Genomic DNA, 25,966 nt, shown 5'->3' with positions numbered 1-25,966 from the left:
TATAAAAAATGGCAACTACGTATATGCTTTGGCTCTGAATAAGTGCCACAGACCAGCTAGCTTTATAAAGCCTAGGATTATTAACTGCAACAACAATAAATGAAACAGAATAAACTGACACTTTAGTTAGTTCAGGCTTTTTTTTTTTTTTTCCTAAAAAAAGGTAGATTTTATTGAGTTTTAATATACAGCTTTAATATGTTAGGGTGACCAGTACAAGATCTGTGTTCAATTTACACATTACATAATACAGACAAGAGCTCAGATCTTTTGTTACAATGTACAATGTACAAAAGATATCCAATGGTCATCCTCTAGCAGCTTTGAAACTTGGCAAGGCAGGTTCTAAGGCATGTTAAGTGCAGTAAAAGGCCATGTGGAATACAAAACGAATACAAAGGATTTCTCTCCATGAAGTGTTCTTTAAAAAAAACAAACAACAAACAACAACAGTGCCTGCTCCACAGGGCAGACAATTAGCAATTTAAAAAAGTCACTGGCCAATGTTCCAGACAAAGACGAGCATTACTTTGTGTATGTTTAGAAAATTGCTTATATTGAAATATCTGGATCAAAAGCTTCCAAAGAAACAGTAGGCAAAGAACTGCTAAATAAAAAAGTACTATAAAATATTTTCACAACTAATTAAATGTCAAATAAATCAAGCAATAGTAAAAAAAACCCTTCTGTTCAAAAATAACACCACATTTTGCTTATTCCTGTGAATTTTATTTATGAACACACTATATACTTAATTACTTTTTCTACACACAGGTATGTGTCCATTTGGTCTGTTGCTTTAGTGAAGCTGATGTATATTAATTCATCACCTTTCACTTGTAAGAAGCCATATTTTATTGCTTGGTTTCCATATACAGCCAACCTCAGGATTTAGAAGCACTCTTAACCCAAGTTAAATATGCCTCTTTCTCTTCTTCTCTTTATACAGTGCAGAGTATATGGGCTTAAAGTTACAAGGCAGCTGCCCATTTCTTACTCCAGTTCACTGTCCGTATCCGCGTTCAGGGGTGTGCAGTAGTTGGGCTTGTCTGAAGGGACATAACCAGGGAGACACACACACTTGTATGATCCTTCAGTATTAATGCACTTGGCATTCTTGCAGAGAGACATCCGGTTGTTCAGTTCATTACATTCATTTACATCTGGAGAAAAAAAATCAAACAAAATCAGAACTGATGTAGTGTTGTTGGGGACTGACAGAACAGCAGTCTGCAACTGCTTGCCCATAAGCCTCACTTCCTAGTCTGCAAGTAGCAAGAGGATTTTTAATGTCTGTTTGTCTTCAGTCTTGTACAAGTTCAAAAAGGGGGCCTGGCATAAGCCACTTATACTGTGCACAGCAATGATATTCAAACACAGGACAAATGAAGAAGCAAAACCTGTTCTCTATAAAGCCTGATACTTAACAATGCTAAATATCATTGGAAAGAACATTATTTCTCCACAGTCTTGTTATACCTTATGACACTTTAAAACACATACATTAATCCTTATGGCAAGTAAAAAATATAACCAAGGTGATAGTGAACTGGACTATTTAGGCTGAGTAAAGGCAGTGGCACAGCTAATGATCACTTAGCCCATTTGCCAAGCTCAAAATGTTGCCCCGGAAGTAATGTCACAGCAGGAAGTGACATCACACCTGGGCTTTTTAAAAAGTTTAAAAGTTTAGGAAGAAAATTGGGAGGAACCCACCTCTTCACCCAAGCAGCTTGCCACCTACTTGCTCTGCTGCCTCCCCCAGTCAGTGGCATAGCTAAGGCATCTATCTGCTACCTGGGATCAAAGATTTGTAGCCCCCCCCCCAGACAAAATCACATTTAATTAAGTAGAGACACTGTGCTGGGGTGAAGAGGGATTCTCTTACTAAATATAAGAAGGTCACCACAGGGGTAACTGAATGGAAATGAAATGAAAAATACATGGACTCATATTAACACCTTATTGGTTTCATGCTGTATCATGATAACATGTCATTGCAGCATGTCAATAACATAATAACATGTCATTGCCTCTAAGAATAATGAGTTTCATAGGTCAGCTGTGAGTTAAGAAAATCCACTTTTTGTTCCATAAGGCAGTTGTGTTTTCATTTTATGGTTAATTGGTCATAACTTTTGATAGAATACAGATATTCCAATGCTGTTTGTTTCATTGTATTCTGCATTAAATTACCTTTCCAATGATATATAACATGATGGTATTATTCATAAATACCAAGATTTTCCCAGTTTTGGTCACTAGTGTCAAGCTCAGCTGGTTGCTCCTCTAAAGCTTGGTGCAACTGCTACCCCCTGCACTCCCTTAGCTACGCCACTGAGTAAAGGGATTTGTAGATGACAATGTTGGCCTCCTTGGTTGGTCACTGCAATGTCTCTAACCCAAAATTTCAATAAGTATACTTGAGAAGATGAAAGTACCTTTTTTCTCAGAAAACACCCACATTTACTGTTGGACATCCACCATGAATTTCACTACAAGTTCCTGACAGCCATGTGAATGGTGCACCGGATCAGTGCACACTGCCCATGTATTTAGAGTACAATATTCTTCTTGTGCAAGTCCCAATGAAAGGAGAAGGAACTGGACTATAGCACAGTTCTAGCACAACCCCCATTCATGACGAGCATACAGGAGATCTTCCCTGTGGAATGTGGGCCTGGACCACAGGAATCAGAAACACTAACACTATATCTGAACTTCTAATCAGAGATGCCTGGATGGTCTCTATCTTTGGGAGGTTATGTGAATGGCCTGTGTATGAAATACTGAAACACATTCTTACCAACACATGTCATTTTGGTCATGTCCAAATGGTAGCCATCAAAACAGTCACAAGTATATCCTTCCTGCACCCTTACACAGCGTCCATTTTCACATCCATTCAGAATGCCACATTCTTCTGCTTGTAATTCCTCAAAGCTATTCAGTAAACCTGGGAAGAGAAAACATTGCAAACAAATGCGTTCAAGACCTGCTGATCTCTTCCATAATCTTACAGTCCCAAAAAGAGTCCCGCTGTGCCAACAAAACAGTACTAGAAATGGTTTATAAATACCAATGGCTTGTAACAAAACAAAATCAGTGACATGACATTCATTATACACAGAACCATGGGTATCTGTGGGGGGGACACCTTTAGATTTTTAAAAATAGACATACGTTAATAAAGAAGTAGGACCAGCTTTAGATCTGATGCTGGGAATTCCATGGGTAAGACAGATTCTGTTCAACATTCTGCATTTATACCTTTGCAAGTTGTGTGAGCGTAAACCACCTTTTTAAAGTCAACTTCGCTACCCTTTCCTATTTCTCCCTTTCAGCTTCCAGGTATTTTCCCTTAATCTGAAGCCCCCCTCCACCTGAATAAAACCTCCTGTGGGGGTTTCTTGACTCATACCAATCACATTTTGGAGGGGTGGAACTTACAGGTTTCAGTAGAGAAGCTGATTTATGGCACAACTTGTGTGAATGTAAACTCAGGATACTTTCTGCTGTGTAAAAGATGTGAAATGCAGCCTTGGGTTCATGACTTGAATTTCTGGTCTGATTTCTGTTTTAATGTGTGTCGGTTTAGTGGTACTATATTGTTCTTAAATGGACAAGTTAATGCTGTTTGTTACAGTTTAGTTCCCAAAGGTGTAAAACCACCCATGCAGGGACAGTAGAAATTCCTGTGGCCCTCATTGTTTTTCTCTGTTCTTGTACAGAGAAAGACTGGTCCAAAAGCTTAAAATGCCAGTATTTTTAGAGGCACTTTGTACTCTATTCATGTGAAGTTTCATGAAGAAATTTGACCACACCAAAAAATACAAAAATGGGAATACACTGAAAAGTTAGAATCAATTTAATTTCTGAAGGTGCTGTGAGAGAGATATGGAACTGGAAGCCCTGTGTTCCCTTGTAAAGCATTGTTCTGTTCTAAATAGAATGCACAAAAGGGTATAAATTTTCCAGAAGCAATAGCTGAACAGCAATAGCTATTTAGCTATTCTAGCAATAGCTATTTAGCTATTCTAGCAATAGCTACCGTATTTTTCGCTCCATAAGACGCACTTTTCCCCCCCAAAAAAGTGGGGGGAAAAGTGTGTGCATCTTATGGAGCAAATACTGCAAAAAAAAAAAAAAAATCCGCCCCTGGCCCCGCCCCCTGCCCGCTCTGCTCTGCTCGCCTTCCCAGGAAAGTGTGGGTGGGATGGCAGTTTTGCTGAGCAAGCCTCCTGTCTAGTCAGAAGTAAGTCTCAGCGTCACTGGGGCTCACTCCCAGGAAAGCGTGGGTGGAGTGGCAGTCTTGCTGAGCAAGCCCCTAGAGCAGGGGTGCTCATTATGTCGATTGAGAGCTACCAGTCGATCTCCAGGCGAAATGAGTCAATCGCAGGCTTCTCTCCTGTCCAAGCATCCTTAGGAGTGAGCCCCTGGCAGGCTTGTGAGCCCAGGGAGGGAGCCTAGGGAGTGAGTCCAGGGAGCCCAGGGAGTGAGCACCTGACGGTTCTGTGTGGTTCTGTGAGCAAGGGGTTTTGCACTGGTCTTGCTGTGATGTCTATACAGAGATCTTCCCTTCCCCACACCTTTCCCCTGTTTTTGCACTGGTCTGTATAGAGATCTGCTCCCCCCCCCCTTGTATTGGAATCCTGGAAGATCTGGTGAGGAGGTAGATGTGGTGTCAGCAGTGGCCCCTTTAAGGGTAAGGCCTGGGCATCCAGCAGAGTGTGCTGCACAGCTGCAGCCACTGGAAGGCAATAGGGCCCTCAGGGATATAAGGAGTACCAGAGGCAGAAAGGGTTTGTGGGTTTTGAAGGAGTGCAGGTTGGAGGTAGGAGAGGAGACTGACTGGGTTTTTTGAATTTGGAATCTGACTGTGGATTGTGACTGGACTTGGATACCCTGATGGATTTGACTGACCTACCTGGAACCTGACCTTGGACTGTAATTTGGCTTATTGGCTCTGGACTCTGATTTGGTAACTCTGATTGATGGGACTGATTTACTTGGCATCTGTGGACTGGAACTGGACTCACTTTTGCTTGCTGCACTGGTGAGTTGCACAAGGGGGACTGATCAGCCTTAAGCGGGCATGAGGCCCAGTGGTTTGGAATTTGGCAGAACATCATTGTAGCAGAAAGATAATGTGATCCCCTATTTGTGTGCACCTGCTTTTGTGAGCTTCATAAATTCTGACTCTAACGATGATGAGTTCTTGGGGTTTCCAGAAAACTAGAGTGCTCAAACCTTTAAGTCTCTCCATTTGTTAATGACAGTGATAATGGTTCTTAATGCCACTGTTGACTGCTGTTCACTTTACATGGTTCAAATGTTATTCTGTTATAGTTTATTAAATATTTTATTACACTATTTGGTTCAGAATATTTTTTCCTTGTTTTCCTCCTCTAAAAATTAGGTGCGTCTTATGGAGCGAAAAATACGGTATTTAGTTCTGTTCTAAATAGAATGCACAAAAGGGTATACATTTTCCAGAAGCAATAGCTGAACAGCAATAGCAATAGCTGAACAGAACTACAGATGGCAGTAAAGTATAATCAGATAGCATGTGAGGAAAAGTGAGAACAGCACATTATTGCACTGGTCAAACAAAGGAGCTCAGCTCCATGGCATGGCTCCATTTTTCCGTCTACAAAGTGAGAATTTTTGAAAAGTGCTCTTTGGTCCAAAATCTCAAAATTTGAGGCAGCTTTGTACACAAGAAGATTACTTTCATGGGGGAACAACACCTGATTTTTTTTTGGGGGGGGGGAGTAAATGAGGTGGAGCAGCTTCTTAAAAGTTTGCTGCTTTACAGCCCAATCCTATCCACACTTTCCTGGGAGTAAGCCCCATTGAATCTAATGGGACTTACTTCTGAGTAGACATGCATAGGATTGGGCTGTTAGTCTCCTCAAGTAGGAAAATATGCAAATATGAAACTCTAGAAATATGCAATTGATTCAGATCATACATATATGGTTGTTCCAATGCATACACCACAGGCTCAGTCATGGACACTAAGTAGAAAAATGAGATGCATCTGTTGTTCTTACTAAGCTGCCATTTATAACACAATAAACTTTAACAAGCTAAAACCCTGCAAGCCTTCTTATATGACTGCATGGGCCCATAGGGAAAAAAAATTGGTATTTTTTTCTATCTTTGCTGTGAGTCAACTTAGGAATCAAGATGAAGGCTGGCATACAACTACCAAACAAATTTGGGCATGAATATCTTAATATCCATAAATGTAAACAATATTACAAATCTTGGTGCTTAGCAAAACACTGGTAGTTGGCTTAGAAGACATATGGAACATAGAAGCCTGTTAGGATTCAGCATGTACCAGATCTTGAACTGGTTACATGAGATGTATCAGGTGGGGAAACAGTTTATGCACCAAAAGAGAACTGCAGAGAGACCAGCCACACCATCAAAGATGCCTCTTTACATCAAGAGGCCAGAGCAGGTCAAGCGGTACTCCTTGACCCCTATAAAAGCTTGTTTGTCAGGCATCTTCAGTGCTCTGGAAAACTAGGAGGTCTGCTTTTGCTATTACTTGCTAGCTATGAAGCACTTTCATCTTGTTCCCCACCTCACAGTAAATTCAAGAGCAGTCAGATTTTACACAGAATCAGCTATGTGCTACTTTTCCCTCATCACATTTACACACATCTCATACATTGGTGCATACTTTCAATCTTCAAAATGTTTCACAAGAAGTGCCCCAAATTCCTAAGGACTGTGAACATTTTTTCCATTGAGCTAGCGTCTGCTATGCTGCATCAAACACACTCTAAGTTCCAAAATAGATGGAAAGAGATGCTGTTACAAAAAGATACCTAAAGCTCCATGGTGCACACCAACAGCCCAATTCTAAGCTGCCCGGTACACAGGGCTGCCACACCACTGAAAATGGCTGCCATGGTATCCTAAGCACACCGGGCAGCCACTGGCAGTTCCTTGGGAGAAGGGGACATTCTTTCCCTTCTCCTGGTAAGAAAAGTAGCCCTGCAATTGCACTACTTAATTCTGCAACAGCCCTTGGGTTGGTGCAGAATAAAGAGCCTTCATGTTGAGCTGCGAGGCCTGACAGATTGATCAGGATCCAGTGGAACTGATCCAGTGGAACTCCACCAGTCCTGCACTCCTCCTGCCCCACCCCTCCCCCATCATACCTCCCCCCACGTCTCACCTACCTCTCTGCTGCCAAGCAGTTTGGGTGACCGCTGAGCACCAGCTTTCCACTGGTGCTAAGCTAGCTTCGATGCTGGACTGGCACTGAGGACAGTGCGCGCCAGCAGCGAGCCAGCGTGCGCTGTTTAGGATTGGGCTCTGAGTTCTCTAGACTGTGGCAATCATATTATGCTGCTGGGTTGATGCTGCATAGTTGGGGCATTCTACATGCAAATCAGGTGCTCTACCCCTCTAGCTCTACCAGAGCTATAGCCCTGATTTGAACTCATGAATTCCACGGGCACAAGTTGAAGGAAAGCTCTGTAACTAAACTACCAACATAACACCAGTAGGTAATGTATTTTTCCAATAGGCTCTCTTTTGCTCCCCTGACTGCACCATCATTTCTTCCCAGCATTTACATAATGTTTGCACATTTTCAACAATGTTACCATTTAGCAACAGCTCAACTCAGAGAGCTGTTCTGTTTAATTAAAATCATATGACATTGAATGGTTGGACTTGATACAACTCTATGTAAGTCAATTGAGTTTGTTCAGCATTCAGCAGAGATGAAATCATTACGTTGGCTTCTGCTGGATGTATTTGTATGATGGCCAATAAGGGAATAAAACATATGAAAGACTTTACTACTCTCTTGTCCTGCTTGAAGTAACTTTTTTCCCTTTATATGATATGACGTGTTAATCAAATGTAATATAAACGAGACCCAATAAAACAGGGAGGCGATAAGCAAGCTGCATCTGAAATTGCCTGTTGTTTTACACTTTCCCTTGCAAGGTATTGTATAGGAACAGCACCAATGAAGGCCTTGGCTGACACACTTTTGTGTATCAAGCAGAGAACATACAACATATATCTACATTTAGAGTGGATAAACAATAGGATCCACAGGACCCAGATACATTAGCTCCTAACCAGCAGGATGTGTGGGAGGGTCTACTTGCTGAGTGGCCTTGTGCAGAAAAAATCAAAAACAATGCAACAATCTTCAGGCTAATTATGGCAGTTTCTTCCTTCCATAATTAGGATTCCCCCAATATCTGTTTTAAGGGGAAGGAAGGGGACCTGTGAAGAATCAGTTAGTAGGAATGCATTCCTCCCAAGATCCAGAAGCCAAGGGATGCTCAAACACTCTGCCTTTGAACAAGGATGTTACTTTTCTGACTCCTGTAGTTTGCAGTCACTTGTCAGACTGAGGGTGCAAGCCAAACCTGCAGTTTGGCTGGCCCAAATCCCTTGGGCCGCCCTGGGAGGGTTGCAAACGTTCCCTAAAGCACGTTTGCGCCTCCTCGAAGGGAAGCCAAGCCGGTGCTATGTGCCAGCTTCCCCTCCGCTGCTTGTGCCGGCCAGTCTGTGCCGACACAAGCAGAAAAGGCATTGGGGGGGCGGGGATGAGGAGGGAGGGACGCGTTCCTGGGCGGGAGAAAGGAGGGCGATGGGCGGCCCTGGGGGTGGGCACACGGGGAGCCGGAGGTGGGGCTGGGATCCGGCAGTTATGATCCGGGCTGGGATCTGGCAGCTTCAAGTTGCTCCACTCTCCTCGGACTTGTGCCACCTCAGGAGGTGGCGCAACTCCAAGGAGACCAATTGGGGCCAGCAGCCCTTACCCAGGGTAAGGGGAAGAGTTTCCCCTTGCCTCTGGCTAAGCTGCTGCTAGCCACAAACCTGCGCTCAATACAGCGCAAGCCTCCTGGCTTGCCTGCTCCAGAGCAAGTTAGGATTGTGCCCTGATTCTGTCTAAATGTATCCGAACACTGTCGCAGAATATCATATGTGCTACTGGCAATTACTGTGCTCTGTAGCAATTAATTTGACAGATTAACTGTGTGCTGCGTGACAAAATGTATTTGCTTTTATCTGGTGGGAGAGTATTCACTATCTGCGGTAGTCTGTATTCACTCTCTCCATAATTGCATGTATGTGGCAGGCAAGAAAGTGTTCTTTAGCCAACCCAAATCCTGTATCCATCCTGTGAGTCAACTGACAGACCAGAGGTGTCGAACTCACATGTGCTGGAGAGCTAAATTCCTTATGCATCAGATGCCCAGGGCCCACACATACAAAAAATTCATGGAAAAATTACTAGTTCTTATGGGGTGGTGGTAGTAGGCCTTATGGATAACTTCTAAATATACTACCAATATCTGATGCATCAGCTTCTTACATCTGAATGTGATTCAATCATTTGCATAACATATGGTGGGGGGAGACATTGGAAATGTCTCCAAAAGACCTGATAAGGCTGCAGACAACTTGTTTGACAGCCTTGTCCAATATCCAGACTATTCCTCAGTGTTGAACTAACATCACTGGAAATATCTTATGGACTTCTCTGGTAACATTTTTAAAAAAATTCTTATGTTCCTAGAGTAACTTATGCTTCAGGCTCCAAAGGGATACTTGTTTGACCTCAAGAAAACTGGACATTCTTTTGACTATCAAGGAAACTCGTGTTAAATATAGATGTATTTCACTGCTTTAAAAATTAATATGATACTTTGGGGTCCAACTGAGCTCATATATAACTCCTGGCTCAAACATCAGAACATCTGTCAGAAAACAAGCATCACTGAAAATAAGCAGAGCAAATATAAAGCATATTTTTTAAAGTAAACAGGTGAACAGAATTGAATATCCAAGAAAAATTCAAGTTTCAATTCTCAGTCTCAAGGCATAAAAGTTTCTTACGGTCTTCCATGAAATATGGGTCTGTTTCTGGAGTATACTGCTCCTCCTCAAAATCAACCAATCCGTCTTGCCCGTAGGGCCTCCGAGATCCAGGAACTGGAATATTACATAACTGGGCATAATCCTCTGGTAGGGAACAAAGCAAAATTGGATTAACAAGAGAATGTATTTTTAATGAAAGCTATCCATGCATCTCCCTGTCATGGGGTTATAGCACTTAATTGTTGAAAAACCCTACAGGCACCCCCCAACTTACATAACGACCCAATCCTATACATATCTATTCATATCTAAGTCCAATTATAGTCAATGAAGCTTACCCCTAGCTAGATAGGGATAGGATTGCAGCATAAGGGTTCCATTCTGGACACCCTTATGTAAACTGAGTTTTATCTAAGTTGCATTTTTGGACCTAGCCTGTGCAACAGGAGCCACCCACATTTACTACTCTTCAGGGCTCATCACCGGATTTGCTCTGTAAAGTGGTATTATTCCCAGTGTAACCCACATTTCCTCATCCATTTAAAGAGCCTGCATAGAGGAAGGGGCAAGATTGCTGCATTTCAATCCTTGGAGCACAGTGATCCCCTGCACGGACTCTTTAAATGAAAGAGGATATACAGAGTGTTGGGAAAGATTGCAGCTTACAGAGCAAGGCCAGTGGTGAGCTTTACAGAACGTTTCAGAGCAGCAAATGTTGAGTGCAGATGGTTGCTCTTATACAGTCTAGGCCAGGGGTGCTCACACTTTTTTGGCTCGAGAGCTACTTTGAAACCCAGCAAGGCCCGGAGATCTACCAGAGTTTTTTTTACAATGTTCGCGCCATCATAACATATAACATTTATGTGTACAATGTATGTTGGTGTACCTTGAGCCCCACTGAGTATAACAGGACTTACTCCTGAGTAGACATACCTAGGATTAGGCTGTGAGGCTGCAATCCTAGCCACACTTACCTGGGAGTAAGCCCCATTGAGTACAATGGGCCTTACTCCCGGCATTTCCTCCCAGAGGCACCTGAAGGGGGGGTCGGCACTCCGCGATCTACTCATTTTGCCTCGCGATCTACCGGTAGATCGCAATCCACCTATTGAGCACCCTTGGTCTAGGCGTTACGTAAACTCAAAAGTTTAAAGGTGAGGAGCAGCAGTGACCCTGCATCATGTCTGCCGAGAGGGGATAGGATTGGGCTATAAGACATATTCTGAAGGTAGCTAGAAGAAAGAGAGACCTTTTGTGCCTAACTCAAGTTGTTCCAACTGCACACCATTGGAGTGGGTATAGAGAATCACTATTTTATGCTTTTACTTCCTTGGAAAAAAAAATCAAAATATATTCACAAGAGAATAAAACACATGGAACTGGTTCACATGGAACTCCAAACTATGATTTGGCCATATGTGGGAACAATCCTTTTATTTACCAACACTTCATCTCTTGCTCCCCCCCCCCCATTTCTTTGCTCATTTTATGCTCTGCTTTGTTAGTTACTTTCTGGTTTGTGGTACCTCATAGTTTGCCATTACAGCTTTTGTTTACAATCCTAGTTGTCACGGTAAGCAAAAGCCACTTTTTGCCAGTATGGATGGAATGATAAACTAAGGTTTGCAGCAAACTAGGAACAGGGTTCCTAAGAGCTGGCATTGGGTCAGGACAAGATGCCTGACTGGGCCTCCCATTTCTATAGAATTCTGGACAGGGTACTAAATGCATTAGGGTAATAAAAGTGCCTTGAATATGGATTAACACTATATTCCTGGATAGGCTGAGACTGAGGTACCCAAATTTATTTTATAATGAATTTGTTTCGTACTGTATCATTTGTTTTGCCATGGCCCGGGCCTCCTGGACCCCAGGGATTCCACTCTGCTGCTCTCCCTCTCAGGAAGCTGGACTAGATGGGCCTATGGCCTGATCCAGTGGGGCTGTTCTTATGTTCCTCAGACCTGACCAGGAAATAACTCGTAAGTGGGAGCATGTAATGCATGTACCCTGCTAACTGAGTAAGAGGCACTTTTTCAAGTCCTCTTTTTTTTTTTTTAGCAGGGGGAGAGTAACTGGGCCCTCCTCACCCCAGCAGTGTCTTTTCTAGTGGCTGCCTGCTGGTGTTCTTTTGCATCTTTTTAGATTGTGAGCCCTATTGGGACAGGGAGCCATTAGTTATTTGATTTTTCTCTGTAAACCGCTTTGTGAACTTTTTGTTGAAAAGTGGTATATAAATACTGTTAATAATAATAATAATAAATAATAATAATGGGAGGGAGAGTTTGGGAGCCTAGGTCTCAGTACTGTAGTATCAAACCATGACTTGGCATTACATGTGAACCAATCCCTTGTGTTAGAAACATGATCTACAGTCAGAAAACAAAAGCCTCTTTTGAAGGGTTCTTCTAACATTTTAGTGTATGATCACACAGTTCAATACTATATTAGAAAACCAAACAAACATTTGGATGGAACACCCATACCAAGAGAATTGCATGTGTAAAGCAATGATTTAAGAGTGTAGGAACAGTCAGTGTAAAAAGAAAGCTGGAAGGAAAGTATCTGAATGAGAGCCAAGCACAAATGAATTTCGTAATATCGGATTCAAGAGGAGACAAGGGTACTGGCACTTTCCTATGATGAATAGATGTTCTTTGAAATGTGCATGATTTTCAGGAAAGCAGAGTTTTCCCTCCATACTATTTTCCATTTGCACAACTGAGTTGCATGTTTCTCAGAGTTGGACAACCATAATGATTGATTTTGTTGTTGTTGCCATTTTCTTACAGACTGAAAGAACATGATCTCTGGCGATGCAAGCCACCAGGAACTCCAATAAAATTAATGGAGGTTAAACATTTCAACACCAATTGAAGTAGGAATAACAGTTTCTCTCACTCCACCATGCAGTGCTGTGGAATGTACGACCTGCATTGTCTTTGGCTATGTCACAAGGAATGCTTAAATATTTTTTGTTATTCATGCACCTGAAATGTGAACATAAAGTCTAGATACTGGAATGTGTCTCTGAATTGAACTGGCTCTCCACGTTTTATCCAGCTGTGATGATTGAACTCGCTTCACACCCTTTTTTTTCTCGCCATCTGTTTTACTGTGAGACTTTGAAATTAGCACAATTGCAGAAAGACCATAAGGCCAAGCAGATAGGTAGTTTGTGGACTGCTAGTCTTCATCATCTGGGTCCATCAAGAACAATAGTCCTAAACCAGCTCTGCACTGAGACTGGCATCTGCAAATTGATTGAGCATCTAAATCTACCTGAACAGTCAGAGGGGATGCCCAAATGGCCATGAACTAGACAGACCTATGACTAGAAGGGTTTGTAAATTGTGTTATTTATTTTACTCAGAATTAAGCTCATTGAGTTCAGTAAGTTTTAGACGGTAATCCTATCTTACTCACCAGAAACAAACACCTATACCTGTGACCTGTCTGAACCTAGGTTAAGGTCAAGCTCCAGGCTGATTTGCAGGTTTTCTGATCTGTCTTTCTCAGAGTGAATGTGTGCAAGTTCCACCTGCCTCTCTGGGGATCACAGAGATGTAATGGTGTCTAGAAAGTTAAAACTCTAAGTAAGGACAAATAGGGAACAGTGAGTTAAGATCCATTACGGAATTATTTTGTTTTTAAGTTTGCCTGTTATAGCTTGCTTATATTTTTTTTCTAGGATCTACATCTGGGCGTTCCAATACCTAGATCATGGCCAAGCCTGCTTGTCCTTTCTTCCTTGTATTATCCAAATAGCCACCACCATTGCTTGCTTTCTAATAAATTCATTCTACTTTTTAAACTTGTCACCTGGTGTTATTGGTTGAACTCAGTGCTTTGACCCAGTCTTCCTGGGCCCATGGCTACAGGCTAAGCAGCTGTTCCCAAAGTATGTGCTGTGATGCCTAGGGGAGTTGTGAGGCATTCAGCAGGGCATTGTGGGAAGCCTACTGCCCAACAGCCAAACTTCAGCACAAGTCTCCAATAAGTGGCTGGAAGATCAGCATGGTTAGAAGAGCTGCAGTGTGCAAAAGCCATATGCTGGAAAAAGCACTCCCCTGACCCTCTTACCACAATTTTTGGGCTCACGTTTCATCTTGAAACCTGGTAATGAGTGGTGGTGATGTCACTGTGTGATACATTTGTGTCATCATCACTCACTTCTGGGTTTTGAGGGCATCACGGCAGCAGCTAGTTTGGGAACCACTGTGCTACAGAATAAGTGTTTGGGAAATTCTCCATGTAACTGGGAGGCTTCCAAAGATGGGTTCTTTGCCTGGTTTTGTCCTTGCAGTGACAGCAGAGTCAACCAATTTTAGGCCTGGCACAGGAGCAGATCAGGTGGAAATAGGAAAACACCAGCACCAGGACTCCCCTCTTGATCGTGTCATTTGCAAATTACACTCCACACTAAAGTATCTATTTAGTATCACTTGCACTAACACCCTTTGTCTCTCTCTGTTGCCCAGATTCAGCCTAGATCTTTTTAGGACACATCACTCCTTTATTTTTTTATATGCACATAATACATATTCTGCACAAGAAACATACATTTCTTTCTCATGCAGTTTCTCATACTTTTTCATATAGCCCACAGGTTTCCCCTCCTTTTTCTGCTTTCCCTACAGTCAAAACTGTTGTGTTTCCTGAAAGCAAACAAAACTGGAAAGTACAATGTGAAGCCACATTTACTTTGCTTAGTTTTAGCTGTCCCATGTGGTTTCACTGGCAGTGCAAAATGTGGCAGACCTGTGATCCTAAGCATGCTCATTTGGAAATAAGATAAGTAAATGTGTTCAGGATCAAGGTAATTACATTTTGTAACGTGCACTGCCTTTTATGTACTCAGGCCTGTCACTTCACAAGGTGTTATTTTTAACAACCACCATATTTATTACCCAGCAGGTTTAGTGACACCTTGTTGGTGATGCAAGTGAACCCTGTCAGAGTGAAAAATGGTTCAGGTATCTGCAGTTCTCTTTCCTAAGCACCACCTGTGTTTGTTTTGCTTTGTGACAACTGAGTCCAGGCAAGATGAAATCTAATGGAAGGTAGGTGTGTGTGTGTGTGTGTGTGTGTGTGTGTGTGTGTGTGTGTGTGGGAGAGTGATTGTGGTGGAGCTCCTTTAGAGCTGCAGGAAATCTTCAGAATTTTTTGAAATGACTTTGAGCAATTACGCTAATCATCGTAGCTGAAGCCTGGAACTAATTCATCTTTTCATTCTTGCAAAAACGTGTTTGTTAAAATTACTCAGATTGACCCCACTCTGAAAAAATATACATCTTATATCTGGAGATACATGTTGTAATTGTAACAAGAAATGTTCTCTTAATAAATGTTATTTTCTCCCAGCTCCGCTTGATTTTGTTCCCGTTCCTCTGAAACTTGGAACCATAATCTATAACCAGCCTACAAAAGGAAGCTGCAGCTTTCACTGTTACTGTACCAGGGCAGATCTCAGTACTACACATGGATAATGGTTTAAATCAGCAGCATTTGAATAGAGATGGAAGCTGCTTGTATTTAAAATCGAATGGCAGGGGAATAGAAACCCATGACAAAAGTGAATAGCTGAATAATTTTATACATGGGGATTTAGTTCTCATGGTGGCAGCATAGTAGCTATAGTAGCTCAGATGTATGCTTTGACATCAAAATATTAGGATTATAATGACAACTTGGTAGAACAGTTCATTCCATGTTCTTCCATGTACTTGATATGACACACAAAGAATATTCTAAAAAAATCTCCTGAGGTGGCCATGCTACAAATGCACAATAGCCAAGGCTTCTTTCCTGTCTTCAAATGAAAGTTTTATTTCTTAGCCAGTGTCTCATCAACATCACTAGGAAAGAAAAGTGCCAAATCTGTCAAAAGCATAGCAATATCTCAGAGGCGTTTTAAAATACAACAGTTTAATCATAGAAGACATCACTGGGGACTAGAGGAACGTCAATTAAAATAATGTATTATTCCCAATTACATCAATCGTCCCAACCAGAGGTTGTGCATCTTGAGTTGCTATTGCTTCAGCTGCCCTCTCAGGGAATTGCCTCATTTGGGATCAAAACTGAGAATGTCTATTTAAACAATTAGGGAACCATTTAAGGAGATGGGGTATTCTCCCTCCCCCATTTTAGGCTACACGCGATTATGTATTCACATATGATTATTCTTCAGATATTCCTCAGAGAGCTGTTTGTTTCTGGCCAACTCACTGGTTTAAGACAAGCTGCATTCAAATAAGAATGGTAAGCGTGCAATCAAAGAAACTTTGACTTTCTTTTAGTTCAAGTCAATGTGTGAAATAGAGGTCACCACCCACTGCATCCCCAGTCCTGCCTGTTACCTTAAGGCTGCCAAGTCACAGTCCTGCAGAAGCCAAAGGTGGCAGAATTTCCCTATTGTCAAGGTTTGGATAGCAACTTTAAGCTTTTTGGCTCCCTCTGCTGTCTGCCTACTTCTTTCCTATCAATGTGTAAACAGGATACATCTCTAGGTCCCATCTGCAGGTTCAATGTGTAGCTTTCCCTAGGTCCTGTTTGTTTGTCTGGAGATCCTATGTGTAGTTTTGTTCAAGTACTCTTTTTGCCTTGGTCCCTTTCTTCAGGTACGCAACATCCATGCATGGCTTTCTTCAGTTCCTGCACTTCAGGATACTGACCCACTGATTTTTGCAATCCTGACTCTTGTCCAGCATTGCTAGCATTCCTTTTACTCAGCACATAGCCTCTCCTTATCTTCAGTATCTTTGATCATCTCTCTTATAGTCCAGGCCTATTGGTGCCTAGCCAATAGGTGTGAGGTGCTTTCTAGCTGTTGCAAAATGTGCCCAGCTGGAGTGTGTGGGCTGGCCACTGCTACAAGCAGTTGGCTCTGCATACCAGTAGACACTGGTTGCCTGGGGGGCCAGGTAAGAGTGAGTATGGGGAAGGAGAAATGTTCCTCGTTTCAGCCCGTGGTCTGATCTGGACCCTTCCTTCACCCTTCCTGACTCTGGGCTTCCTGTCACTTAACTTTCGACATTCCAAGATTTATTTCCTCAGCCATGTCCTGTGGCAGCTTTTAATCCCAGTCAGACTGACAATCTTCTCTTCCCGCACAAAAACTGGACTGCAAACCTTTTTTGCTCTCTTGAGCAACTAACCATTTTGAGCAGGGCCTCTGAGAGGAATTTTATCAGGGGGTACAAAGTTTCTTTTGGGCCCTTTCCTAATGGGGGAGGGGGGAAGTAGGAGTAGGCAGAACAGGAGACAAAATAAGGAAGGGGGAGGGTGCTGACAGCCAGAACAGTCTTTGGAGCCCAGGTTTACCATGCTTCTTCATGCGGAACCCAGGTCTACCCAACCATGTGGCACTGGCAGCTAGATAAAGTTATATGGAAACACACTCCTTAGTCTCTCTAAAGTCTTTGAAATATAGAAAACCGTTCCGAAAAATAGCATCATTGTAGTTAGACTCACACTAGAATGGAAAGTGCCCTGTGTGCACCAAAATAAACTTCTGCAGCAGCTGCAGTCCCACAGCTGTGCTCCTTTACACTCCTTTGGAGTGTGGAGCTCCTTTGGAGTGTGGAGCTCCTTGGAGTGTGGAGCTCCTTTACACTCCTTCATGGTTATCAGATCCACAAGCCAAAGAGCCACTGTAGCAGACCAGTTTCCTCCCAGATGTGACACAGTGTTAAGGAGAGTCATGGATGCATTCCCAGGCCCAGTGTGCATGGCTTGCAGCAGCAGTTGCCACTGCATACCTGCAGTTGTGCCTCCTATATCATGCACAAGCAGCGAGTTCAGGTGAGATAGGAAAATATCAAATCCCAGGAATTTTCTGGGCCCCCTCCTTTGACTCGTGGGTGCCCTTTCTAACTCTGGGCCTGCGTACAAATTACCCCCTTTACCCCCCCTCTCCTAGGCCCTGATTTTGAGCCAATCTATGCCAAAGGATTCACTGTCACAAACACATTACAATAGGGATGAAAAACTATATTTACATCTGAACAGTTAAGCTGCAGAACTATTAGGCACTTTCTTGTCCATAGGCTGCTTATCAAAAATCCTTTCAATCATGTGGGATGTTTTAATGCAGCAGATTGCTTCGCTGCCCTGAAACAATAATTTCTCCCATGGTTAAAGTGATACTAAAACAGACTATACAGCCTATGTGACTGCTGTGGCTTTATTGATGCTTTCTGGTTTGCTCTTGGGATTGAAAGTTTAGAGCCTTTGCCTTCCCAGGATTTTCCTCCAAAATACTCCAAAAAGCTGAGTAGGAAATTAAATTCTATTTTTTTCTTTTACCAGGGCAACATATTCATGTTCAATTGTGGGAAAATACAGCATGTGCTTCTGGCTCATCTACACCACCTCAGTCTCTTATGCTTTTATACTGCAGTAGCAAGGTCTCACCAAAGTGAGAACACACACAGACCACACCGTCACACACAGTCCAATCCTATCCTTCCCCCCACCATTGCAGCGACGCGAAATTGGCAAACACTGCATCCCATGGAGGCACCTGGGAACTTCAGCAGGGAAAGTGGATTTTAAATGGGACTCCTTGGACCTGTGCCAGCAATTTTGCAAGTTCAAGGAGAGAAACGTGGAGGGGAGGCTGCTGCCAGAGGGAACAGGATCTGGTGTGGGCCTTCTGCAACAGATCCTCCTGCTCCCATGCCTTCCTAGCCCCCCATTATGCCCCCCTCCCTGCCCAGCTTTGCCTCCTTCCAGCCTCTGTTCAGCCCCCACCTCTCCCATCATCTTACCTGCTCTGGCAAGTGCAGGCTCTATGGAGGGTGTGCGTGGGAAGGCACAGGCCTTCCCACTGGTGCTCTTGGCAGCACACTGACTCGCGCACTATTGGAGTGCCTTTTGCAACAGTACGGACTGCTTTTCAGCTGTTAGCACTATCATAGGAGCCTTATCGCATTGGGCGGAAAGGGAAGGATTGACCCAAAGGATGTTAACAGCAGCCCCCATACCCCACATGCTTTAAATGGACCAAATGGCATTCAGGAAGATGCACAGGGACCACTGTTATTCCTGATCACGTCACCTGCTAATGCTATGGTTGGAAAAAGGTGTGGCATGATGTCAGCACACTAGTGTTTCCCTGCTTGCTTCAGGCAATAGCGATGAAGCAGAGTGGGAAAGTGGCAAAATGCTAATATGATGATGTCATATTTTCACTACATGTTCATCTCACTACACAGTAAAACTGACATACAGCCACAGCAAATGCAATGCTGATTTTAATGACAAGAATTTCCAATGAACGTACTTCATTTTTATCTCATTAAAAATTGGATGGGGGGAATTAGTAACTGGAGAAATGAAGGGGAAAGAGTATGTTGTATAAATTGATGGTGAAAATTCCAATTCGCTAGGGTTCTACGAAAAGCAAGGTGGGACTTTGGCTTTGCCAGTAAATGGGACTGATGCTGGAAAGATTAAGATTTTCAGGTCAAGCAGCTTGAATTACCGTGCAATTATAATAATGTGTGATCTCATCTTCTGAACACTATGAGTAAGGAAATTCAAAATTTTTTGTTATCAGAAATGCAATGGAAAATACATCAAATTTATTTTTCTTACATTAAAATCAGCTTCTGAAATTACATGACTAGAGTTTAATAATAAAATGTTCTTCAGGGCACTAGCAGATGTCTTACCTGAGTTCTTCATGGGGCATAGCGCACACTGCATGCCCCATGCTTCACCATATAAACAACAGCATTCAGTATAAGTAGTTTGCTTTCCAAGGAATGGCCGGCTACAAACAAAATCATCACTCAGATGTTGCCAGCACAGGTCCTGGTAAACATCAGTTTCATCAGTTTGTTCTAAAGTACAAGACAGAGAGGTGCGATTGTTAGAACAGGTGATCATTAAAACACCATGTAAAAGAATTAAATGTACACGTCTCAGGCATGCATTAACTCCTAAGCTAATTTTTATGAAACTAAAGTGAGAGCCGTTTTCTAATGCTGTAAACATTTTAACTAATAAGTCCAACAACTTGGAAGAAATTTAGTACATAAGCCAATTTACTACTCTGAAATCCTGCCTGCCACTGGACTATTTCAGACGCTGCAGGCTGATGACACTGATTATTCCATCAGTGTAAGAGAAGCCCAGACCATGGATGGGGAGTCTACACTGTGGCAGCAGCGGTTCTCCCCAGCCCTGCGCCCGGGGCAAAGGTCCATGATGGCGCTGCCCCACCGCAGGCTGTTGCTGCCCTCCTGTGCAAAAATCCACCCTCCTACTCACCTGAGGCTCACAGAGCCTCACACAATCCAGGGCTGCATCAGGGAAGCCTCTCTGAGGTTCCCTGACGCTATAAACCAGGGGTGTCAAACATGATGTGGCCCCCAGAAGCTTTTTATTCGGCCCTCAGGCTCTCAGATGCTGAGGTGTTACTGCTGAAACAGCAGCCCACTTGAAAATTGGGCTTTCCCAAATCTTGAAATATGATCAAGATTTGTGTATTTTCTCTTCTGTCATTTGCAGTTAATGAGTTTCTATATGAGAACAAGGTCTGGCTTCTGGCCATTAGCTGCTTAATGATGTCACTTTCTGCTTAATGACATCACTTCTGGTCCTCAGCAGCAGCCCTGAATGCTAACTTCGGCCCTCTGTATGAAATGAGTTTGACACCCCTGCTATGAACCGTGCTTCCGGAAAACTGGCTGCACAGTTTCCAACCCCATCAGGAGCCTCAGAGAGGCATCCACGGGGTCCTAGAGGCTCGTGCCTGGGGCATATGCCCCACAGAGCCTAATGGTAGGTCTGCAACTGCACTGCAGTACTGTCCCCACCACATGCCAGGCTTTGATCATGACATGAAGAATGAAAAAAAGCCATGACCTGAATTTCCTCTGCATAATCTCGGCTTCTTACACTGTTCCAGTGGAAGGAATGCACATTTTTGGCTCCCACCTTGCAAGGATAACATCCCACAGTGCAATCATTGTCCCTTGAAGCACCAGTGCAATGGCTTAGTTTGTGGAACTCTTTGCCACAAGAAGTCGTGATGGCATCTTGCCTGGATGCCTTTAAGAGCGGACTGGACAAATTTCTGGAGGAAAAGTTCATTACGGGTTACAAGTCATCGTAGGTATGTGCAAGCTCTTGGTTTTAGAGGCAGGCTGCCTCTGATTGCCAGATGCAGGGGAGGGCACCGGGATGCAGGTTGTGTCTGTTGTCTTGTGTGCTCCCTGGGGCATTTGGTGACATACAGGAGATACAGTGGCTCCCTGGGCCACTGTGAGATACAGGAAGCTGGACTAGATGGACTTTTGACCTGATCCAGCAGGGCTCTTCTTATGTTCTTATGCTGTTGTGCCAGTACTAGCCATAGTAAAAGTGCAGTGCTATCCCACCCGCACTGTATACAGATCTTCAGTTGTCAGCAGACGCGGGTACTCTTGCAAGCAGCACAGAGGTGGGGGATGGTGGAACAGAGATGGGCAAGGGATGTTACTGAGTGGGAAGGGTAGAACAGGAGGCGGGATCGGCAGAAGAGACCTCTGCCATATCCTAACCCTCTTCCCTGGCCTGACAGATGTACACAGAGTTGCCTGGATTTGCACCAGTGATTTAGCTGGTGCAGATCTGAGTAGCCCCACTGGGCAGGCTGGAGTATTATACAGGTCCAACCTTGTTATACATGGATTTTTTATACATGGATTTGACTCAACACGAATGACCACTGCAAATGAGAAGGAATGTGCTGATCCCTGCAGAAGGAGAAAAATGCACCCCTTTAAAATGCTTTTCTTACTGTTGTAGAGATTTTTATCTCAACATGATGAGAAGGGCCCTTTAAATTAAAGGAAAACAGTCCTTACAATAGTTAGAGAGAGGGCAGCCAGCTGATAATCCATCAATCATTCTTTCTCCAAGCGAATCCCTCCCTTCCCCCTGAACAGTGAAAGAAAGACAATTCTTTCTAAGGGCCTGGAGAGAGACTGATCATTGGACTGTCATCTGAATGACTCTATCTTAACATCACAAAGGTCAGCAAGGCTGTTTTTAAATCACCTGAGCAAACGGACTTTGCTTTTTAAATTGAGTAGCTATAGTTTGACTTCTGCCATTCATGCTAAATGATGAGACTCATTGGATACTGGGTAAGGGGGAAAATAATAATACCCTTACTTCAGAGTAGACCTCCAGCCTATTCCTAACCTGCGCTGGATAAGGTGTAGACACAGATTAGAACTGGGCTGCCTGTCTCGGAGCACTTCTTAACAATGAGATGAATGAGGAAGCAGCTGCATACACTGACTTCAAGGTTCTATGCACACATATCTCTAGTGCAGTGGTTCTCACACATTTAGCACCAGGACCCACTTTTTAGATTGAGAATCTGTCAGGACCCAACAGAAGTGATGTCATGACCGGAAGTGACCTCATCAAGCAGGGTAATTTTTAATAATCCTAGGCTGCAATCCTACCCACACTGACCCATTGACTATCATTGTTAAAAGCATCTTCACAGTAGTCTGATAAATGTACAGATCTGTGACATTTCCCCAAACGCAGCCATATGCCATGGTAGCATGAAGTCTAATATATTCAAAATGAAATATTGAAATGAATGGGGACCCACCTGAAACTGGCTGGCAACCCACCTGGTGGGTCCTGACCCACAGTTTGAGAAACACTGCTCTAGTGGCCACAGTGCAAACAAATATCTGTGAAACATGTATAGACACATGAAACACTGTGTTCAGACTGTGAAATGGGAGTAATCATATATGCAGTATTTTCTAGCAATGGATGGGACAATATATCTGAGAGCAGAGAAGCTATGAACTGAGGCAATTTATTAATCAGTGCTGATAAATCTGTGAAACATGTGCTTTCCTACTTTTCCAAACTGACCAGTAATTGCCCAAGACTCAATTATCCTACATACTTTATACCTTTGCTAGCTAAACTACCCTAAACTCAATGATTTGTATACCAACTGAGCTGGGAAATTATGATCCAATATTGTTTTAGAAAGAAGAACAATTTAAAAGTAATCCCATTCAGTGGTGTAGCTAAGGGGGTGCAGAGGATAGCAGTTGCATGGGGCATCAAGCTTTAGGGGGGCAACAAGTTGAGCTTGACACTAGTGACTAAAATTGTGAAAATCCTGGTATAAATGAATAATACCATCATTTTATGTATCACTGGAAAAGTAATTTAATGTAGAATGCAATGAAACAAACTGCATTGGAATATTTGTATCCTATCAAAAGTTCTGGCCAATTAATCAGAAAATGAAAACACAACTGATTATAAACTGATTGTTCTAGCCGATGATATAATATTATGCTATTGACATATTGCAATTACACGTTATCATGATACAACATGAAACCAACAAGATGTTAATATGAGTCAGCTCTCATTTCCATGTATCATTTCCAGCCCAGGTGTGACGTCACTTCTGGTTGTGATATCACTTCCAGGACAATGTTTTGAGCTTGGCACTGGACTACATGATCATTAGCTATGCTATTGATCCCATTCCACCTTTGAAAGGGTCCTTGCATGCTCTTGTGCTTGCAATTCATGCAATAAGACATACCGCTAGATTCTGCTGGTCTGATGCATCGCTTTTCGGTGGAATCCAGAACCATTGGGTGTGTACAGAAACAGCTGTAAGACCCTTCAGTGTTGATGCACTGGCCATCAATACAGCTGTTTGGGTCCTGACATTCATCCGTATCTTTTCAAATGGAAATAAAAAATACACCAAAGAAATATCAGTAGCCAGTAACATGACTTATGCAAAATTATAGCTGCACTGGTGAAAAAAACAGCCTGATTTTCCAGTCTGACATAATTTAAAACACTGTATTTTCAACTCATCCAGTTTACCATTGTTAGCACAAACAAATTGAGAAACTTCACTACCTCATCTGGATTTTATGAAAAGGAGAAATAGACCAGCATGTTATCAGCATACAGACCACACTTAGCTTCATATCCTCTGACAAATGCTCCTAGCAACTTCATACAGATGATGAAAAGCACAGCAGACAAGATTTAAATCTGAGGAAAACTCCCATGGAGAGGAAGAAGAGTCCCTCAGCACCATATTCTGGAACTAGAAAGGAGTGGTACCATCCTAAGGTGGTGTCCCTATTCCAGAAAACACAGTCCATAAGGATAATACGGTCAGTGATATTGAAAGTCAATGAGAGGTTCAGGAAAATCAGTAAGGTCACATTTCCTTTGCCTCCATCTTGTTGAAGGTCATCAATCAAGGCAACTACGGGCCCAGTCCTTTGGGCCATTAGTGCTGGTACTGAGCTGTAGTGCTGGTACAAAACAGCTGGCACAGACTTGAGAAACTCCATTGTGGGGCCTGAGCACTTGCTCTGGGGAAGAGGATGAATGTCCTCTTATATATTTGTTCTGAACACTTTAACTACTGTATAGGCTTTCCTATAGCCCAATGGAGAGAGTTTCCTATAGCCCAATGGAGCACCTCCCCACCTAAAAAAAATGGGGTGTTTCACTCCAGCTGTGGCAGGAGTGCTTTTGCTATCAGGGCGCTCACACGGGATGGACGTGTGTGTGTGTGTGTGTGTGTGTGTGTGAGAATGTGTGTGTGTGTGTGAGAATGTGTGTGTGTGTGTGTGTGTGTGTGTGTGTGTGTGCGCGCGCGCGCATGTATAAAAATGGTTTATAAATAAATAAATAAATAAATAAATAAATAAATAAAAAGTTGTGAGTTCCTGCACCTATTTTTTTACAAAAAAAGCACTGGTTATAAGGCAGTTTAGTTCAGTAAAACTGGACCAGAAACCAGACTAAAATGGGTTTAGATAAGCAGCCTGATCCAAGAGTTGGATCCAAGAGCTGGAGTTGACTAGACACCACCCGTTCAAGCACCTTGCTCAAAAATTAAAAGCTGAAAGCTTTGGGCAATGGTCAACCAGTTTCCCATCATAGTTTTTATTATGTCCAAATAACTGTTTCCTTCAAAGTAGCTAGAAGAGAACTGATAAAGATAAACTGACCTGGCTGGCTAAAGCCTCGTAACTGGCTCTTACCAGCCAAGATGCAAGAGTTGAGAAGGTATGTCTTGGAACAGATTGCCCAAGTCTCCACATCCTCAGGTGAAATCAACTGTAACTCATCCAAACAGTGGTTTGAGACTTCCACAGACTTGGTCATCAAACCAGTATCCAAATCTGAACTTGAATGCAAGAGGCTTTGTCTTACAAAACGTTTATAAGCATGTCACAATGGGAACAGATGGCTACAAAGGAAGGTAGCCAGCTAGTCATATAACTTCCTTTCTAAGCAGCTCCACTGGGCAGCATTCTATACATATAATGTTAGCAGAAAGGTTGCCTCCAGCACTGTCATAGAACAGGCCTTTAAATGAGCTCTAGGCAGAGTTTGGATGGGTTTGTCATGAAGTTTCCTGCCATCTTTGTTCTAGCCATCATTCCAATTGCTTTATTAGCATGTATCTAAATTAAAGTAGCTGTATTTTCAAACGTGCCCAAAGGGAGGGACTGTACATTAGGTAATTCCGTCTTATGTAGACAAACAGAAAATGAAATAACATTTAGACTGCAATCTACCTGGACATCTATCTGGAAGCATTTCCTTTTGAACCCAATGGGACTTACTTCTGAGTGGACATGCAGGCAATTGTACTACTAGTTGGTTGTTCTCACACACAGACCTGTTACTGAATGCCCTTTGTGGCAATCCATGGGTTTGTTTTGTCATAGCAAGATACATGCTGTTCTCTCAGCATTCCTGATTTATTGGCAAGCAAGTTTTGAAGAAAAGGCATTTCCAATCTTCCTATAGATCAGGGGTTAAGAGGCAGCTGACCACACTGGACCAAAAACTACCTGATCTTCACAGTTATAGAGAAACCAACAGCCTATTCCACAGTTGTTCTATTCCTGACTAGCTTATTTTACTGAGGAAAGGCAAGGGTTACTTTAAGGAAATAAGTGGCTTTACATCAGGAAAGAAAAGTTCTTTGGACCCAATGTGAATGAGTCTCTTACTGAGGTTTCCTTTCATTATTTATTCCACACAGAATGGTTTTCTA

General features: G+C 42.8%; 1 protein-coding gene across 9 annotated transcripts in view; it reads right to left on the bottom strand.

The window, feature by feature from the left end:
• Nucleotides 1–281: 281 nt before the first annotated feature.
• The window catches only part of LTBP1 (latent transforming growth factor beta binding protein 1), a 244,734-nt gene continuing 219,049 nt past the window's right edge, over nt 282–25,966 (bottom strand). For all 9 annotated transcript variants that reach the window (XM_066618199.1, XM_066618207.1, XM_066618215.1 and 6 more), the window contains 5 exons: nt 23,468–23,608; nt 19,554–19,724; nt 9,892–10,017; nt 2,807–2,956; nt 282–1,163 (listed from right to left, as the gene is read on the bottom strand). In XM_066618199.1, coding sequence (XP_066474296.1) covers nt 994–1,163; nt 2,807–2,956; nt 9,892–10,017; nt 19,554–19,724; nt 23,468–23,608 — 758 coding nt within the window. In that variant the 3' untranslated portion in view covers nt 282–993. The remainder of the gene's footprint in view (nt 1,164–2,806; nt 2,957–9,891; nt 10,018–19,553; nt 19,725–23,467; nt 23,609–25,966) is intronic.

Source organism: Tiliqua scincoides, chromosome 1, assembly GCF_035046505.1.
Source record: "Tiliqua scincoides isolate rTilSci1 chromosome 1, rTilSci1.hap2, whole genome shotgun sequence".
Classification (NCBI taxonomy): domain Eukaryota; kingdom Metazoa; phylum Chordata; class Lepidosauria; order Squamata; family Scincidae; genus Tiliqua; species Tiliqua scincoides.
The sequence above is the reverse complement of the archived record's forward strand: the minus strand, read 5'-3'. Positions and strand labels throughout refer to the sequence as shown.